Source organism: Ylistrum balloti, unplaced genomic scaffold (genome assembly GCF_031769215.1).
Source record: "Ylistrum balloti isolate Yb309-2 unplaced genomic scaffold, AGI_CSIRO_Ybal_v1 Utg370844, whole genome shotgun sequence".
Classification (NCBI taxonomy): Eukaryota; Metazoa; Mollusca; class Bivalvia; order Pectinida; family Pectinidae; genus Ylistrum; species Ylistrum balloti.
This window is the reverse complement of record NW_026782486.1, coordinates 288,495-309,034: the sequence shown is the minus strand read 5'-3', so window position 1 is coordinate 309,034 and position 20,540 is coordinate 288,495. Positions and strand designations below refer to the sequence as shown.

Genomic DNA, 20,540 nt, shown 5'->3' with positions numbered 1-20,540 from the left:
GATTTGAAAAAGCTTTTATCAGATTAGCTTGTAGGACTTATTAGATAATTTTTTTTATAACGCCAAAATATTACTGGCCCATCGGGCAATCTTCTGGGAATCTTTCACTTGCCTGATGATGAAACTTACCGGCCTTGGGCCATCAGATGCGGGATATTTCGCACCCTGTGTTTCAGTCACGTGATGGAAAGGTACATAATGGTCTAGCAGTGATGTCCAGACAATATGCTTTTCTTTTTCTTTCTACCGATTTTTTCGTCCACATATAAGTGGCACCGGTATATAAGCCGCATGCCAGACTGTGGGGAAAAGCTGTGGTCTATAACTCCGAAAATATGGTTCTCTAGATACCATGGAGATGTAGTGTTCATCATTGATAGGGGGTTGTTTCAGAGCTGATTTCATTTAACCACTGTGTGATTTGTCAAGTTTAAGCTGAATGTGGATGTATTTTGTCCAGAAACCATATATGTTAGGCTCTAGTTTTACAACATATAGCCCTAATTGTAGTGCCTGCTCCTCGACCCTTCAACAGTTTTATTGTTGTCAATTTTAATAAACAATTGTATACAGGTAAACAATGAAACAAAGGACTTTATTGTAAGCTAGGAGAGAGTAAATAAATGTTACTACACTGGTGGACAATAAAACCTGTTGAGGCTTAAAGTACACTGCACCAGCTATAGAGGTGTAGTGGATTAAATCCAATTATTATAACAGATTACTTTACACGGCTTATTCCATTTCCTTTTTCTGTGTTTGGGTTGCAAAGTGTTGATTATCCCTGTACGCAGAATTCTGAAAATTTCCTGCCTGTTTTAGTGATGCAACGTATCAGTCTTGTATCAGTAGATCAGTGTAGTGGTTTAAACAAAGATTTTTCATGCCTTTGCTACGGTAATGTAAATACATAATTATTCTGGTTGTATAGGCTGGGTGTTGTGTCTGTTAGTGATGTCGTAAGGGTGACTCCGATCTCTGAGAGCGATACATATATTAGTATATAGGGGCTATTAAAGTATTGTGGATTGGTTGCTTGTAACAATCCTCCTGCCATCCTGGGCTCTGAACATTTGTCTGTAATAAAATATCTATAGTTTTAGATGATTACTATAAGTTTGCAACTTCAAGAATTTAAATTATAGGCCAGCACTGTAGATACATGTACATATAGTCATGTAATTTTACTTATGAAGAAGGATTTTGTGTTGGGGGAGGGGCTGTGATAGCTCAGTCAGAAGAGTGTTGGCCTATTCACCCACGAGTAAAGATCCAAGGTGTATGGTTTGATTTTTTAGTAAGCTGAGAAATTGATCCAGTCCGGGATCTCAGGGCAAATCACTCTACTCCAAATAAATTGTTTTGGGTGGCAACAGACCTCCTGTATGTTGTTCAGTGAAGTAACGACCAACTTCTGCATGTCTGCAGACCATCAGAATGCTGTTCATAGGGGGATAATCCCAGCATGCAAACAAACAAACATGTACAATGATGACTTAATAGGATGTACAGAGCAATCACATTGAAATCAATGGACTTATGATGACATTTCATTTTAAAACATTGGAGCCCACTTAATATGATAACGGATATTAATAATATTAATACCCTGTTTATTGAATTTTTTCCCAAATACCAAATATGCCCATTATAAATTGAGTGAAGAAAATTTTTTTATAAAAGTCCAATGTAAAGTATCCTATTTTCTGCTTGGGATTGATTTTCATCATTTGACAAACATTAATCTGCCTGTAACCCAGTGTGAAATCCCATGTTGAAGCGACAAGCTTAGTGCAGGAAGTAGGTTGATTTTATTACCAGTGTTGTAGTTACACTTACGCAGTCATGATGTAATGTATGATAGTTTCATTTATATCAATACACTAACAGGGAAACTTGTTATAAAGATTTATCAAATAGGATTATTATGATGTTTTCTTCGGAAAAAAATGCTTAGATAGTACGCTTTACAGGGCATGTAACCATCACTTGATTGTCATACTTGTGGCAAATCTGCATTCACGATTACAGGATTCAAAATCTTGTAGATAATGGTTATTACACTTATACCTAAATCAGTGAATTCTACAGTAATACAATTTGCCTTCATTTCAACTCAGTTTTAAGAAACTTTGCGAAAAGTAAGAAACATAACTAAAAAAAATGAAAAATGATTTTGCAGCTGATATATGACAGTGCTTGTATGATTAAAAAACGCATCAATCACATCAATATCAGTAATAATTCTTTCTGATTTTAATTGTGACAGAATGAAATTTTCCCTTGATATAACCACATTTCCATTTTCATTCAGTAACAGGTTTGGTTATTATGGTAGTCTGGCTTCTGGTTCTCTAAATAGCTTGCTTGGATATTATGATATACCAGTTGTTATAATATTTTTATCTGGAAAATAGATTATGTGGTTAAGAGGGTTTCTCTCTAAATTTTCACTGTGTTACATGTGTAAGGGATTATCAGGCACTGTGTTACACATGTAAGGGATTATCGGGCACTGTGTTACACGTGTAAGGGATTATCGGGCACTGTGTTACACGTGTAAGGGATTATCGGGCACTGTGTTACACGTGTAAGGGATTATTGGACACTGTGTTACACGTGTAAGGGATTATCGGACACTGTGTTACACGTGTAAGGGTTTATCAGGCACTGTCTTACATGTGTAAGTGATTATCAGACACTGTCTTACATGTGTAAGTGATTATCGGGCACTGTCTTACACGTGTAAGGGATTATCAGGCACTGTCTTACACGTGTAAGGGATTATCAGACACTGTCTTACACGTGTAAGGGATTATTGGGCACTGTCTTACACGTGTGAGGGATTATCGGGCACTGTCATACATGTGTAAGGGATTATCAGGAACTGTCTTACACGTGTAAGGGATTATCAGACACTGTCTTACACGTGTAAGGGATTATTGGGCACTGTCTTACACGTGTGAGGGATTATCGGGCACTGTCATACATGTGTAAGGGATTATCAGGAACTGTCTTACACGTGTAAGGGATTATCGGGCACTGTCATACACGTGTAAGGGATTATCGGGCACTGTCTTACACGTGTAAGGGATTAACAGGCACTGTCTTACATGTGTAAGGGATTATCAGACACTGTCTTACATGTGTAAGGGATTATTGGGCACTGTGTGACATGTGTAAGGGATTATCAGGCACTGTGTTACACATGTAAGGGATTATCGGGCACTGTGTTACACGTGTAAGGGATTATCGGGCACTGTGTTACACGTGTAAGGGATTATCGGGCACTGTGTTACACGTGTAAGGGATTATTGGACACTGTGTTACACGTGTAAGGGATTATCGGACACTGTGTTACACGTGTAAGGGTTTATCAGGCACTGTCTTACATGTGTAAGTGATTATCAGACACTGTCTTACATGTGTAAGTGATTATCGGGCACTGTCTTACACGTGTAAGGGATTATCAGGCACTGTCTTACACGTGTAAGGGATTATCAGACACTGTCTTACACGTGTAAGGGATTATTGGGCACTGTCTTACACGTGTGAGGGATTATCGGGCACTGTCATACATGTGTAAGGGATTATCAGGAACTGTCTTACACGTGTAAGGGATTATCGGGCACTGTCATACACGTGTAAGGGATTATCGGGCACTGTCTTACACGTGTAAGGGATTAACAGGCACTGTCTTACATGTGTAAGGGATTATCAGACACTGTCTTACACGTGTAAGGGATTATTGGGCACTGTGTGACATGTGTAAGGGATTATCAGACACTGTGTTACATGTGTAAGGGATTATCAGGCACTGTTACATGTGTAAGGGATTATCAGGCACTGTTACATGTGTAAGGGATTATCAGGCACTGTTACATGTGTAAGGGATTATCAGACACTGTGTGACATGTGTAAGGGTTTATCAGGCACTGTTACATGTGTAAGGGATTATCAGGCACTGTTACATGTGTAAGGGATTATTGGGCACTGTGTGACATGTGTAAGGGATTATCAGACACTGTGTTACATGTGTAAGGGATTATCAGGCACTGTTACATGTGTAAGGGATTATCAGGCACTGTTACATGTGTAAGGGATTATCAGGCACTGTTACATGTGTAAGGGATTATCAGACACTGTGTGACATGTGTAAGGGTTTATCAGGCACTGTGTTACACGTGTGAGGGATTATCAGGCACTGTTACATGTGTAAGGGATTATCGGACACTGTCTTACACGTTTAAGGGATTATCGGGCACTGTCTTACACGTGTAAGGGATTATTGGCCACTGTTACATGTGTAAGGGATTATCAGGCACTGTCATACACGTGTAAGGGATTATCGGGCACTGTCTTACACGTGTAAGGGATTATTGGCCACTGTTACATGTGTAAGGGATTATCGGGCACTGTCTTACACGTGTAAGGGATTATCAGGCACTGTCATACACGTGTAAGGGATTATCAGGCACTGTTACATGTGTAAGGGATTATCAGGCACTGTCTCTTTAGGTGTCCAAGCTTTCATTATGCATTGTTGATGTGCTAAAGTGTGTAGCCATGAATTGGGTTTGTATTTTTCATTAGCTCCAAATTGCACTTAGATGTGATCTTCTGTAATGAGGTCAAAAGCTGATTTACTTTCCAGTAATGAGGGGAGTGATGAAGTCTAAACTGTAGGTTATCTCCAACGGTAATATCATTTAGTCCTCATAGAAAAATGACATGCTGATTGGATTAGAAGTTAGCTTATCGGGTTAGGATTGTAAAAGTCACCTTTATCAGGTTTCTGTTAGGATTGTAAAAGTCACCTTCATCAGGTTTCTGTTAGGATTGTAAAAGTCACCTTCATCAGGTTTCTGTTAGGATTGTAAAAGTCACCTTCATTAGGTTTCTGTTAGGATTGTAAAAGTCAGCTGCATCAGGTTAGGATTGTAAAAGTCACCTTCATCAGGTTTCTGTTAGGTTTGTAAAAGTCACCTTCATCAGGTTTCTGTTAGGATTGTAAAAGTCACCTGCATCAGGTTTCTGTTAGGATTGTAAAAGTCACCTTCATTAGGTTTCTGTTAGGATTGTAAAAGTCAGCTGCATCAGGTTAGGATTGTAAAAGTCACCTTCATCAGGTTTCTGTTAGGTTTGTAAAAGTCACCTTTATCAGGTTTCTGTTAGGTTTGTAAAAGTCACCTTTATCAGGTTTCTGTTAGGATTGTAAAAGTCAGCTGCATCAGGTTAGGATTGTAAAAGTCACCTTCATCAGGTTTCTGTTAGGTTTGTAAAAGTCACCTTTATCAGGTTTCTGTTAGGTTTGTAAAAGTCACCTTTATCAGGTTTCTGTTAGGATTGTAAAAGTCACCTTCATCAGGTTTCATCATGAAATATGATTATTATTATTATGACTATCTTCATGTCCTGTCAACACATAAAAGGTCATTAGGCCTACCAAATGGTAAAACACACAGCGAACTCTGTCAGTGAAGCCTTATAATTACTAATTTGTCTTGTATTTGTTTTACTACAATTGGGAAGATTTTCAAATACTAGTTTTCTTAAGTATATATGATTATTACATACTGGTATATATTTATATAATTATTACATACTGGTATATATATAATTATTACATACTGGTATATATATATATATATATAATTATTACATACTGGTATATATATATATATTACATACTGGTATATATATATACATAATTATTACTTACAGGTATATGTATATATATATATAATTATTACATACTGGTATATATATATATATATATATATATATATACATACTGGTATATATTTACATTCTTTGATACACTTGTCTACTTGTCAATAGTATAGGAGACTGTATATACTACTATTTCAGTCTGTGTAACAATACATCAAGATGTCTCCTCAGGAATCAAAAATGGCCGCCCGTCACTTTCAGTATCAATTATCACAATATACAGACACATCTGAAGTCAGATGTCTCCTCAGGAATCAAAAATGGCCGCCCGTCACTTTCAGTATCATTTATCACAATATACAGACACATCTGAAGTCAGATGTCTCCTCAGGAATCAAAAATGGCCGCCCTTCACTTTCAGTATCAATTATCACAATATACAGACACATCTGAAGTCAGAGGTCTCCTCAGGAATCAAAAATGGCCGTCCGTCACTTTCAGTATCATTTATCACAATATACAGACACATCTGAAGTCAGATGTCTCCTCAGGAATCAAAAATGGCCGCCCGTCACTTTCAGTATCATTTATCACAATATACAGACACATCTGAAGTCAGATGTCTCCTCAGGAATCAAAAATGGCCGCCCGTCACTTTCAGTATCATTTATCACAATATACAGACATATCTGAAGTCGTTAGACTTTGGTTAGAAGCCTTCACAAACAATAAATGTAACAGTAGAAAGCTATGAAGGGATGACAGAACAAATCTATTGTCACAGTTTACCATGAAACCCTTTTAAGCACCAAAGCATTCATGATTACCAAGTTTATCAACATTGTATGCTAGACGTTGATGACAGTCCATTCATGGAACTGTTACATGTACTGTTAAAGCAAACGATCCTTGTGATTGTTGTTACTTATTGACAGGAGCGACTTCCAGTAAGAATTTCTGTTTTTTTTCTGGTGTGAAAATTACATAAATCCCCGACATGAAGCCACTGTACAAATGGTCTGTGCAATCTGATTGAGAGCTGTATCAAATATTATTACAGTGACCAATGCTCAATAAATTGCTTTTATTCCAATAAAAAAGTAAAATACTGTAATTTTTCAAAGAAGTTTATACACTTTTATGTATTTATCAATATAAACAATGTAAAGAAAACCAGGTTTAATTTGTGATCATGATCATACTGTTTGGTACAATTGTTCTTTATGTAGATGTAAAGTTCTATATATGCAATGTATAGAAAATCCTAGCAGCATCTCTGAAGTCTGGAGATTACTTTTTATCCATAGGGAGGCGGGAACGGGAAGTAAAAATTGGGAAACTCCAAACTAAATCAGGAAAGTTTTCAGGTATGGTGTTCTTAGATATGATGTCATGTACCAGTACCAACATCCAGATCTACTACTCTAGGCTCTGTCACCTACAATTAACAAAACTTGTATCATATATATACATGCTGTGAACAGAAATTGAGTTGAAGAATATGACATAGTGAAAGTTTAGACCAGTGTCTTAATATAGAGATAAATTCCTTTGTTGAATTTGGCACAAAGCACACTTGCTAGAAAACCATGAGGTAAAAGCTAAATCATTGTATCTAAAAACCAAACCAAACCAATTGGGTCAGCAGTGTAAATGTGACTATATATTGTTAAGGTAATTTCCATTGTCTAGGTCCATTGTCTAGGTCAACATATATTGTTTAGGTAATTCCATTGTCTAGGTAAACATATATTCGACAAATCTCATTCTGCCTTGCCATACTCTCTCATTCTGATACTGAGATTTTCCTGTCCATAGAACAAACACATTGAGATTTTATTAGTCTTCATCAACATGCATCACTCAAATCATTGTAAGTTTATCTGTGAGCTGTTGACAAATTGATATTAAATGATTGTACAGTCAGTATGACCTATACTTCAGTATAAATAAAATCATGTCATTCTCAATCGGCATTGATTCACAAAACTGTGTTTAATGGAATATAACCATACATAGATTTGTATTGTAATTTATAGTCATTGGAAGATAGTTTCTAAGGCTATGTAAAATAATGTCATTGTTTTTATATAAAGGGCGTTGAGTTCAAACCATCTGCTGTTCATCAAGTGTAAACCTTTACCATCTCCTGCTTATGTATAGGTTTAATATCACCTTCTTATCAGATTTCTTAAAACCAGCCACTTGTTAAAATAAGATAAAAGATTTGTAAGAAATTTGATAGAACATACTAGGTTAGGTAAAGGTTTTGTAAGATATTTGATAGAACATACTAGGTAAGGTAAAGGTTTTGTAAGATATTTGATAGAACATACTAGGTTAGGTAAAGGTTTTGTAAGATATTTGATAGAACATACTAGGTGAGGTAAGGTTTTTAAGATATTTGATAGAACATACTAGGTGAGTTAAAGGTTTTTTAAGATATTTGATAGAACATACTAGGTAAGGTTTTTAAGATATTTGATAGAACATACTAGGTGAGGTAAAGGTTTTGTAAGATATTTGATAGAACATCCTAGGTTAGGTAAGGTTTTTAAGATATTTGATAGAACATACTAGGTGAGGTAAAGGTTTTGTAAGATATTTGATAGAACATACTAGGTTAGGTAAGGTTTTTAAGATATTTGATAGAACATACTAGGTGAGGTAAAGGTTTTGTAAGATGTTTGATAGAACATACTAGGTGAGGTAAAGGTTTTGTAAGATATTTGATAGAACATACTAGGTGAGGTAAAGGTTTTGTAAGATATTTGATAGAACATACTAGGTGAGGTAAGGTTTTTAAGATATTTGATAGAACATACTAGGTGAGGTAAAGGTTTTGTAAGATATTTGATAGAACATACTAGGTGAGGTAAAGGTTTTGTAAGATATTTGATAGAACATACTAGGTGAGGTAAAGGTTTTGTAAGATATTTGATAGAACATACTAGGTTAGGTAAGGTTTTTAAGATATTTGATAGAACATACTAGGTTAGGTAAGGTTTTTAAGATATTTGATAGAACATACTAGGTGAGGTAAAGGTTTTGTAAGATGTTTGATAGAACATACTAGGTGAGGTAAAGGTTTTGTAAGATGTTTGATAGAACATCCTAGGTGAGGTAAGGTTTTTAAGATATTTGATAGAACATACTAGGTGAGGTAAAGGTTTTGTAAGATATTTGATAGAACATACTAGGTAAGGTTTTTAAGATATTTGATAGAACATACTAGGTGAGGTAAAGGTTTTGTAAGATATTTGATAGAACATACTAGGTGAGGTAAAGGTTTTGTAAGATATTTGATAGAACATCCTAGGTAAGGTAAAGGTTTTGTAAGATATTTGATAGAACATCCTAGGTTAGGTAAGGTTTTTTAAGATATTTGATAGAACATACTAGGTTAGGTTAAGGTTTTGTAAGATATTTGATAGAACATACTAGGTAAGGTAAAGGTTTTGTAAGATATTTGATAGAACATCCTAGGTTAGGTAAGGTTTTGTAAGATATTTAGGTTAAGGTTTTGTAAGATATTTGATAGAACATCCTAGGTAAGGTTAAGGTTTTGTAAGATATTTGATAGAACATCCTAGGTAAGGTTAAGGTTTTGTAAGATATTTGATAGAACATCCTAGGTGAGGTAAAGGTTTTGTAAGATATTTGATAGAACATCCTAGGTGAGGTAAAGGTTTTGTAAGATATTTGATAGAACATCCTAGGTGAGGTAAAGGTTTTGTAAGATATTTGATAGAACATACTAGGTTAGGTAAAGGTTTTGTAAGATGTTTGATAGAACATCCTAGGTTAGGTTAAGGTTTTTTAAGATATTTGATAGAACATCCTAGGTTAGGTTAAGGTTTTTTAAGATATTTGATAGAACATCCTAGGTTAGGTTAAGGTTTTTTAAGATATTTGATAGAACATCCTAGGTGAGGTAAAGGTTTTGTAAGATGTTTGATAGAACATCCTAGGTTAGGTAAAGGTTTTGTAAGATATTTGATAGAACATCCTAGGTGAGGTAAAGGTTTTGTAAGATATTTGATAGAACATCCTAGGTGAGGTAAAGGTTTTTAAAGATATTTGATAGAACATCCTAGGTTAGGTAAAGGTTTTGTAAGATATTTGATAGAACATCCTAGGTGAGGTAAAGGTTTTGTAAGATATTTGATAGAACATCCTAGGTGAGGTAAAGGTTTTTAAAGATATTTGATAGAACATCCTAGGTTAGGTTAAGGTTTTTTAAGATATTTGATAGAACATCCTAGGTGAGGTAAAGGTTTTTAAAGATATTTGATAGAACATCCTAGGTTAGGTTAAGGTTTTTTAAGATATTTGATAGAACATCCTAGGTTAGGTTAAGGTTTTTTAAGATGTTTGATAGAACATACTAGGTAAGGTAAAGGTTTTGTAAGATATTTGATAGAACATACTAGGTGAGGTAAAGGTTTTGTAAGATATTTGATAGAACATACTAGGTGAGGTAAAGGTTTTTAAGATATTTGATAGAACATACTAGGTGAGGTAAAGGTTTTTAAGATATTTGATAGAACATACTAGGTGAGGTAAAGGTTTTTAAGATATTTGATAGAACATACTAGGTTAGGTAAGGTTTTGTAAGATATTTGATAGAACATACTAGGTGAGGTAAAGGTTTTGTAAGATATTTGATAGAACATCCTAGGTGAGGTAAAGGTTTTGTAAGATATTTGATAGAACATCCTAGGTAAGGTAAAGGTTTTGTAAGATATTTGATAGAACATCCTAGGTGAGGTAAAGGTTTTGTAAGATATTTGATAGAACATACTAGGTGAGGTAAAGGTTTTGTAAGATATTTGATAGAACATCCTAGGTGAGGTAAAGGTTTTTAAGATATTTGATAGAACATACTAGGTGAGGTAAAGGTTTTTAAAGATATTTGATAGAACATACTAGGTGAGGTAAAGGTTTTGTAAGATATTTGATAGAACATACTAGGTGAGGTAAAGGTTTTTAAGATATTTGATAGAACATACTAGGTGAGGTAAAGGTTTTTAAGATATTTGATAGAACATACTAGGTGAGGTAAAGGTTTTTAAAGATATTTGATAGAACATACTAGGTGAGGTAAAGGTTTTGTAAGATATTTGATAGAACATACGAGGTGAGGTAAAGGTTTTTAAAGATATTTGATAGCACATACTAGGTGAGGTAAAGGTTTTTAAAGATATTTGATAGAACATACTAGGTGAGGTAAAGGTTTTTAAAGATATTTGATAGAACATACTAGGTTAGGTAAAGGTTTTTAAAGATATTTGATAGCACATACTAGGTGAGGTAAAGGTTTTGTAAGATGTTTGATAGAACATACTAGGTGAGGTAAAGGTTTTTAAAGATATTTGATAGAACATCCTAGGTTAGGTTAAGGTTTTGTAAGATATTTGATAGAACATCCTAGGTTAGGTAAAGGTTTTTAAAGATATTTGATAGAACATACTAGGTTAGGTAAAGGTTTTTAAAGATATTTGATAGAACATACTAGGTGAGGTAAAGGTTTTGTAAGATATTTGATAGAACATACTAGGTGAGGTAAAGGTTTTGTAAGATATTTGATAGAACATCCTAGGTGAGGTAAAGGTTTTGTAAGATATTTGATAGAACATACTAGGTGAGGTAAAGGTTTTGTAAGATATTTGATAGAACATACTAGGTAAGGTTTTTAAGATATTTGATAGAACATACTAGGTGAGGTAAAGGTTTTGTAAGATATTTGATAGAACATACTAGGTAAGGTTTTTAAGATATTTGATAGAACATACTAGGTGAGGTAAAGGTTTTGTAAGATATTTGATAGAACATCCTAGGTTAGGTAAAGGTTTTTTAAGATATTTGATAGAACATACTAGGTTAGGTAAGGTTTTGTAAGATATTTGATAGAACATACTGGGTTAGGTAAAGGTTTTGTAAGATATTTGATAGAACATACTAGGTGAGGTAAAGGTTTTGTAAGATATTTGATAGAACATCCTAGGTGAGGTAAAGGTTTTGTAAGATATTTGATAGAACATCCTAGGTTAGATAAAGGTTTTGTAAGATATTTGATAGAACATCCTAGGTGAGGTAAAGGTTTTGTAAGATATTTGATAGAACATCCTAGGTGAGGTAAAGGTTTTGTAAGATATTTGATAGAACATCCTAGGTGAGGTTAAGGTTTTGTAAGATATTTGATAGAACATCCTAGGTGAGGTAAAGGTTTTGTAAGATATTTGATAGAACATACTAGGTGAGGTAAAGGTTTTGTAAGATATTTGATAGAACATACTAGGTGAGGTAAAGGTTTTGTAAGATATTTGATAGAACATCCTAGGTGAGGTAAAGGTTTTGTAAGATATTTGATAGAACATCCTAGGTGAGGTAAAGGTTTTGTAAGATATTTGATAGAACATACTAGGTGAGGTAAAGGTTTTGTAAGATATTTGATAGAACATCCTAGGTGAGGTAAAGGTTTTGTAAGATGTTTGATAGAACATACTAGGTGAGGTAAAGGTTTTTAAAGATGTTTGATAGAACATCCTAGGTAAGGTAAAGGTTTTGTAAGATATTTGATAGAACATACTAGGTGAGGTAAAGGTTTTTAAGATGTTTGATAGAACATCCTAGGTGAGGTAAAGGTTTTGTAAGATATTTGATAGAACATACTAGGTGAGGTAAAGGTTTTTAAGATGTTTGATAGAACATACTAGGTAAGGTAAAGGTTTTGTAAGATATTTGATAGAACATCCTAGGTTAGGTAAAGGTTTTGTAAGATATTTGATAGAACATCCTAGGTTAGGTAAAGGTTTTGTAAGATATTTGGTAGAACATCCTAGGTTAGGTAAAGGTTTTGTAAGATGTTTGATAGAACATCCTAGGTTAGGTAAAGGTTTTGTAAGATATTTGATAGAACATCCTAGGTTAGGTAAAGGTTTTGTAAGATATTTGATAGAACATCCTAGGTTAGGTTAAGGTTTTGTAAGATATTTGATAGAACATCCTAGGTTAGGTAAGGTTTTGTAAGATATTTGATAGAACATACTGGGTTAGGTAAAGGTTTTGTAAGATATTTGATAGAACATACTAGGTGAGGTAAAGGTTTTGTAAGATATTTGATAGCACATACTAGGTGAGGTAAAGGTTTTTAAAGATATTTGATAGCACATACTAGGTAAGGTAAAGGTTTTGTAAGATATTTGATAGAACATACTAGGTGAGGTAAAGGTTTTGTAAGATGTTTGATAGAACATCCTAGGTTAGGTAAAGGTTTTGTAAGATGTTTGATAGAACATACTAGGTGAGGTAAAGGTTTTGTAAGATGTTTGATAGAACATCCTAGGTGAGGTAAAGGTTTTGTAAGATGTTTGATAGAACATACTAGGTGAGGTAAAGGTTTTGTAAGATATTTGGTAGAACATCCTAGGTTAGGTTAAGGTTTTGTAAGATGTTTGATAGAACATCCTAGGTTAGATTTTGTACGATATTTTTAGGACATGAAGTTAAAGCTCTGTAAGACTTTATAATATAAGTGTTTGATGGATCTGCTTGATGCCCTTGGTGTGTCCTTGTGTCAGAATAGCCACAACACCAAAAAAGTGTATTAATTAAGGTATTGATGTGTAGGGATACAGTGTACACGGGTTTGTGTGGGGGATCAATACTTCCATGTCAATCTATGTTACTACTGATATGCATAGTATGTGTTGTCCCTAAATCAATGTCACAATAACTCCTCAGTGGCAGAAACATCCTAAACATGAAGGTCCAAACACATTGTGATATACTGTCAGTACGGAGCTAGCTTACAGCAGAAAAGGCTTAAATTATGAAGGTCCTGCCTCATGCCCCTAGCTAGGTTGTTGACGGAAGGCCTGAGCACAGAGGTTGGTACCAGCCCACTGGTAAACAACTGCAAGCTTGCGTTTATCTGTAAAATAACCGGTGTATAGAATTTTATATGGACTATGAGTATGAGTTGCTCTCAAAGTAGTTGCCATCCTTCATTTAGTAGAAAAGGAAACACTTCAGTTTCTTAATAAAGATATTTCAGATAACAAATAGAATAGAATCAAACATTCAGCATCACCGCTGAAAAAGAAATATGTGGTCTGGCTAGATGTAGCTTCTGTATATACCAGTACATGGTCCATACGGGGTCTGGCTGTATATACCAGTTCATGGTCCATACAGGGTCTGGCTCGATGTAGCTTCTGTATATACCAGTACATGGTTCATACAGGGTCTGGCTCGATGTAGCTTCTGTATATACCAGTAGATGGTCCATACGGGGTCTGGCTGCATATACCAGTACATGGTCCATACAGGGTCTGGCTTGATGTAGCTTCTGTATATACCAGTTCATGGTCCATACAGGGTCTGGCTCAATGTAGCTTCTGTATATACCAGTAGATGGTCCATACAGGGTCTGGCTCAATGTAGCTTCTGTATATACCAGTAGATGGTCCATACGGGGTCTGGCTGTATATACCAGTACATGGTCCTTTCGGGGTCTGGCTGTATATACCAGTACATGGTCCGTACAGGATCTGGCTGTATATACCAGTACATGGTCCGTACGGGATCTGGCTGTTAATACCAGTACATGGTCCGTACGGGGTCTGACTGTATATACCAGTACATGGTCTGTACGGGGTCTGGCTGTATATACAAGTACATGGTCCATACGGGGTCTGGCAGTATATACCAGTACATGGTTCATAGAGGGTCTGGCTGTTTATACCAGTACATGGTCCATACAGTGTCTGGCTGTATATACCAGTACATGGTCCATACGGGGTATGGCTGTATATACCAGTACATGGTCCATACGGGGTCTGGCTGTATATACCAGTACATGGTCCGTACGGGGTTTGGCTGTATATACCAGTACATGGTCCGTACAGGATCTGGCTGTATATACCAGTACATGGTCCGTACGGGATCTGGCTGTATATACCAGTACATGGTCCGTATGGGGTGTAGCTGTATATACACCAGTACATGGTCCGTACGGGGTGTGGCTCCATGTAGCTTCTGTATACTAGTACATGATTCAGTAAAAATGAGGGTCCGAATCCATTTAGTTTATAAATACAGTAAACATGAGGGTGACGGAGGATTGATCTGATTTGATAAAAGCTCCTACCACTAAGATGGAGAAGATAACAGCAGTGTAAAACTGTGTAAGAAGAAATCCCACATGGTAGTAGTGGTGGAAATATCATCTCCGAGGGAGGCTCAGCATGGAGTTTGTACGAAATATTGCTAAGTGACCTTATTTATGTTTGTCTCTACACATACCTCCAGAATACTGCAAAGGAATTCAAGAAAAGAAGTTTTTTAATACCAGAATTGTAGCTGTATAAATTATACTTAGGGCATGTTATAGCAGTGATTTAGGGAGATGACAGAGGTACCTGTGTACTGTGGACATGTTATAGCAGTGATTTAGGGAGATGACAGAGGTACCTGTGTACTGTGGACATGTTATAGCAGTGATTTAGGGAGATGACAGAGATACCTGTGTACTGTGGACATGTTATAGCAGTGATTTAGGGAGATGACAGGTACCTGTGTACTGTGGACATGTTATAGCAGTGATTTAGGGATATGACAGGTACCTGTGTACTGTGGACATGTTATAGCAGTGATTTAGGGAGATGACAGAGATACCTGTGTACTGTGGACATGTTATAGCAGTGATTTAGGGAGATGACAGAGATACCTGTGTACTGTGGACATGTTATAGCAGTGATTTAGGGAGATGACAGAGATACCTGTGTACTGTGGACATGTTATAGCAGTAATTTAGGGAGATGACAGAGATACCTGTGTACTGTGGACATGTTATAGCAGTAATTTAGGGAGATGACAGAGATACCTGTGTACTGTGGACATGTTATAGCAGTGATTTAGGGAGATGACAGAGATACCTGTGTACTGTGGACATGTTATAGCAGTGATTTAAGGAGATGACAGAGATACCTGTGTACTGTGGACATGTTATAGCAGTGATTTAGGGAGATGACAGAGGTACCTGTGTACTGTGGACATGTTATAGCAGTGATTTAGGGAGATGACAGAGATACCTGTGTACTGTGGACATGTTATAGCAGTGATTTAGGGATATTACAGGTACCTGTGTACTGTGGACATGTTATAGCAGTGATTTAGGGAGATGACAGAGGTACCTGTGTACTGTGGACATGTTATAGCAGTGATTTAGGGAGATGACAGAGATACCTGTGTACTGTGGACATGTTATAGCAGTGATTTAGGGAGATGACAGAGATACCTGTGTACTGTGGACATGTTATAGCAGTGATTTAGGGAGATGACAGAGATACCTGTGTACTGTGGACATGTTATAGCAGTGATTTACGGATATGACAGAGGTACCTGTGTACTGTGGACATGTTATAGCAGTGATTTAGGGAGATGACAGAGGTACCTGTGTACAGTGGACATGTTATAGCAGTGATTTAGGGAGATGACAGAGGTACCTGTGTACTGTGGACATGTTATAGCAGTGATTTAGGGAGATGACAGAGATACCTGTGTACTGTGGACATGTTATAGCAGTGATTTAGGGATATGACAGAGGTACCTGTGTACTGTGGACATGTTATAGCAGTGATTTAGGGAGATGACAGAGGTACCTGTGTACAGTGGACATGTTATAGCAGTGATTTAGGGAGATGACAGAGGTACCTGTGTACTGTGGACATGTTATAGCAGTGATTTAGGGAGATGACAGAGATACCTGTGTACTGTGGACATGTTATAGCAGTGATTTAGGGACATGACAGAGATACCTGTGTACTGTGGACATGTTATAGCAGTGATTTAGGGAGATGACAGGTACCTGTGTACTGTGGACATGTTATAGCAGTGATTTAGGGATATGACAGAGGTACCTGTGTACTGTGGACATGTTATAGCAGTGATTTAAGGAGATGACAGAGGTACCTGTGTACAGTGGACATGTTATAGCAGTGATTTAGGGAGATGACAGAGGTACCTGTGTACTGTGGACATGTTATAGCAGTGATTTAGGGAGATGACAGAGATACCTGTGTACTGTGGACATGTTATAGCAGTGATTTAGGGAGATGACAGAGATACCTGTGTACTGTGGACATGTTATAGCAGTGATTTAGGGAGATGACAGGTACCTGTGTACTGTGGACATGTTATAGCAGTGATTTAGGGAGATGACAGAGATACCTGTGTACTGTGGACATGTTATAGCAGTGATTTAGGGAGATGACAGAGATACCTGTGTACTGTGGACATGTTATAGCAGTGATTTAGGGAGATGACAGGTACCTGTGTACTGTGGACATGTTATAGCAGTGATTTAGGGAGATGACAGAGATACCTGTGTACTGTGGACATGTTATAGCAGTGATTTACGGATATGACAGAGATACCTGTGTACTGTGGACATGTTATAGCAGTGATTTAGGGAGATGACTGAGGTATTGAGCGCTTATGTAATCAAGTCACCTCATCAGTCAAAATAGAGAATTTCTTGTCTATGTTAAGTATGAGTCATTCACTTGACATATATAGTAAAATATTGTTTGCATTGAATTCTGTACTTTTATTCAATGTATCTGTATAACATATAGATCAGTTACAATGGTCATGAGGATGCACAAGATTTTTCTAATGGAAAGATCAGTTTGATTTAAATTTCAACAATGGATATCGCGTGAGTCAAGCGTCACATATGTCAGTCAAGTAAATTGTTTAGTGGAGGTTCTCAGGCTTATGAAACAGCTGACTTTGTGGTAAAGGAAGGCTTCAATTGGCTTCACAAGTACTTTGTTTGTAAATATTATGGTGGTCACGAGTACTTACAATCATTAATCTAAGTGATCTTGGAATTTAAAATGGGCATTGTGTTTAGTATACTTGAATGGTTTTACAAATGTTGGGAGAAAATTTAAAACAGAAATTTATTCAGTCTTTAAATAAACATAACATTCACAAATTAACCATTCTAAAATGTGAAATAGTGAAAAAAAGTTAACACAACTATGTCAATTTTGTTGTTAGGGTAATTCCTTTTCCTGTCTGTAATACCAATCCTGTGTCAAAGTCCATTTGATAAAGACTGCCGTACTAATACAAAGAATAATCTAAAATAAGTGTATTAATGAATAAAGATTTCAAGTGGAAGAAGTCTTTGGCATTCTTGATATTTCAGATAAAATAGAATTTGTCATGGATTAGTGATACTGTTGATTGTATTGATGTGTAACGGAGCTATGTATTGCCTGTTCCTGGTCTAGATTGTATTGATGTGTAACGGAGCTATGTATTGCCTGCTCCTTGTCTGGATTGTATTGATGTGTAACGGAGCTATGTATTGCCTGCTCCTTGTCTGGATTGTATTGATGTGTAACGGAGCTATGTATTGCCTGTTCCTTGTCTAGATTGTATTGATGTGTAACGGAGCTATGTATTGCCTGCTCCTTGTCTAGATTGTATTGATGTGTAACGGAGCTATGTATTGTAGATTGTATTGATGTGTAACGGAGCTATGTATTGCCTGCTCCTTGTCTAGATTGTATTGATGTGTAACGGAGCTATGTATTGCCTGCTCCTTGTCTAGATTGTATTGATGTGTAACGGAGCTATGTATTGCCTGCTCCTTGTCTAGATTGTATTGATGTGTAACGGAGCTATGTATTGCCTGCTCCTTGTCTAGATTGTATTGATGTGTAACGGAGCTATGTATTGCCTGCTCCTTGTCTGGATTGTATTGATGTGTAACGGAGCTATGTATTGCCTGCTCCTTGTCTGGATTGTATTGATGTGTAACGGAGCTATGTATTGCCTGCTCCTTGTCTAGATTGTATTGATGTGTAACGGAGCTATGTATTGCCTGCTCCTTGTCTGGATTGTATTGATGTGTAACGGAGCTATGTATTGCCTGCTCCTTGTCTGGATTGTATTGATGTGTAACGGAGCTATGTATTGCCTGCTCCTTGTCTGGATTGTATTGATGTGTAACGGAGCTATGTATTGCCTGCTTCTTGTCTGGATTGTATTGATGTGTAACGGAGCTATGTATTGCCTGCTCCTTGTCTAGATTGTATTGATGTGTAACGGAGCTATGTATTGCCTTGTCTAGATTGTATTGATGTGTAACGGAGCTATGTATTGCCTGCTCCTTGTCTGGATTGTATTGATGTGTAACGGAGCTATGTATTGCCTGCTCCTTGTCTGGATTGTATTGATGTGTAACGGAGCTATGTATTGCCTGCTCCTTGTCTGGATTGTATTGATGTGTAACGGAGCTATGTATTGCCTGCTCCTTGTCTAGATTGTATTGATGTGTAACGGAGCTATGTATTGCCTTGTCCTTGTCTGGATTGTATTGATGTGTAACGGAGCTATGTATTGCCTTGTCTAGATTGTATTGATGTGTAACGGAGCTATGTATTGCCTGCTCCTTGTCTAGATTGTATTGATGTGTAACGGAGCTATGTATTGCCTGCTCCTTGTCTAGATTGTATTGATGTGTAACGGAGCTATGTATTGCATGCTCCTTGTCTAGATTGTATTGATGTGTAACGGAGCTATGTATTGCCTGCTCCTTGTCTGGATTGTATTGATGTGTAACGGAGCTATGTATTGCCTGCTCCTTGTCTAGATTGTATTGATGTGTAACGGAGCTATGTATTGCCTTGTCTAGATTGTATTGATGTGTAACGGAGCTATGTATTGCCTTGTCTAGATTGTATTGATGTGTAACGGAGCTATGTATTGCCTGCTCCTTGTCTAGATTGTATTGATGTGTAACGGAGCTATGTATTGCCTTGTCTAGATTGTATTGATGTGTAACGGAGCTATGTATTGCCTTGTCTAGATTGTATTGATGTGTAACGGAGCTATGTATTGCCTTGTCCTTGTCTAGATTGTATTGATGTGTAACGGAGCTATGTATTGCCTGCTCCTTGTCTGGATTGTATTGATGTGTAACGGAGCTATGTATTGCCTGCTCCTTGTCTGGATTGTATTGATGTGTAACGGAGCTATGTATTGCCTGCTCCTTGTCTGGATTGTATTGATGTGTAACGGAGCTATGTATTGCCTGCTCCTTGTCTAGATAATGCCTTTTAAAGCTCATTAACAAAACACTGCTAAAACAATTATGTATGGCAAAAAACAAAATAACAATCTTTCTCTTAACAATTTCCAGTTTCCTGTGATATTTAGGAAATAGAGATATTTTATTTGAATAAATATTATATTTCTCGCACTCAATAGCTACCTTTACTTAATCATTACAATGATGTTTAAGATTTTTGTTTTATTTTCAGGTGGATTTGCTATTGTGTTCTTGGTGAAGGCTCAGAATGGTAACCATTATGCTCTGAAACGTCTGTTTGTGAACAACGATCAGGATCTGACAGTGTGTAGAAGAGAGATTCACATAGCGGTGAGTGAACATCAACTTCTGGTCATGTTGTCTCTGTGTAAAAGGTTCCAGTAGACGATATGGATATACAATAAACTTTTTGGGAAGTCAATGCGACCGTCAAAAATACTTTGTAGAAATCAAACTTTGCTACAATTGCTGTCCAAGTCTGTGTCGTCTGGTTGTGATTTGTCTGTTGTTTTGGTTTTCACTTCATCAATAATGGTCATTTTGTGTCTGTTGTTCAGTAGTTACTGTCTGTGAAAGAAATATGGTTTTCTGAGATAACTCGCCATTCATTGGCTAGTATAGCTAACAGGGTATTGTCATTGTCGCCAGAACTGTCACTCACCAAGGTCACGACCTCTTTTTATGAGATTCTGACCTTCAGAAAACAGTTACAAATTGTGGTAGGTGTGACACA

The 20,540-nt window shown here is 36.5% G+C and overlaps 1 protein-coding gene across 1 annotated transcript in view; it reads left to right on the top strand.

Moving 5' to 3' along the window:
* The window catches only part of LOC132559047 (AP2-associated protein kinase 1-like), a 59,343-nt gene that overhangs the window by 4,996 nt on the left and 33,807 nt on the right, over nucleotides 1-20,540 (top strand). Inside the window, exon 2 of the mRNA XM_060223653.1 lies at nucleotides 20,019-20,137. Within this exon, the coding sequence (XP_060079636.1) occupies nucleotides 20,019-20,137 (119 nt within the window). The remainder of the gene's footprint in view (nucleotides 1-20,018; nucleotides 20,138-20,540) is intronic.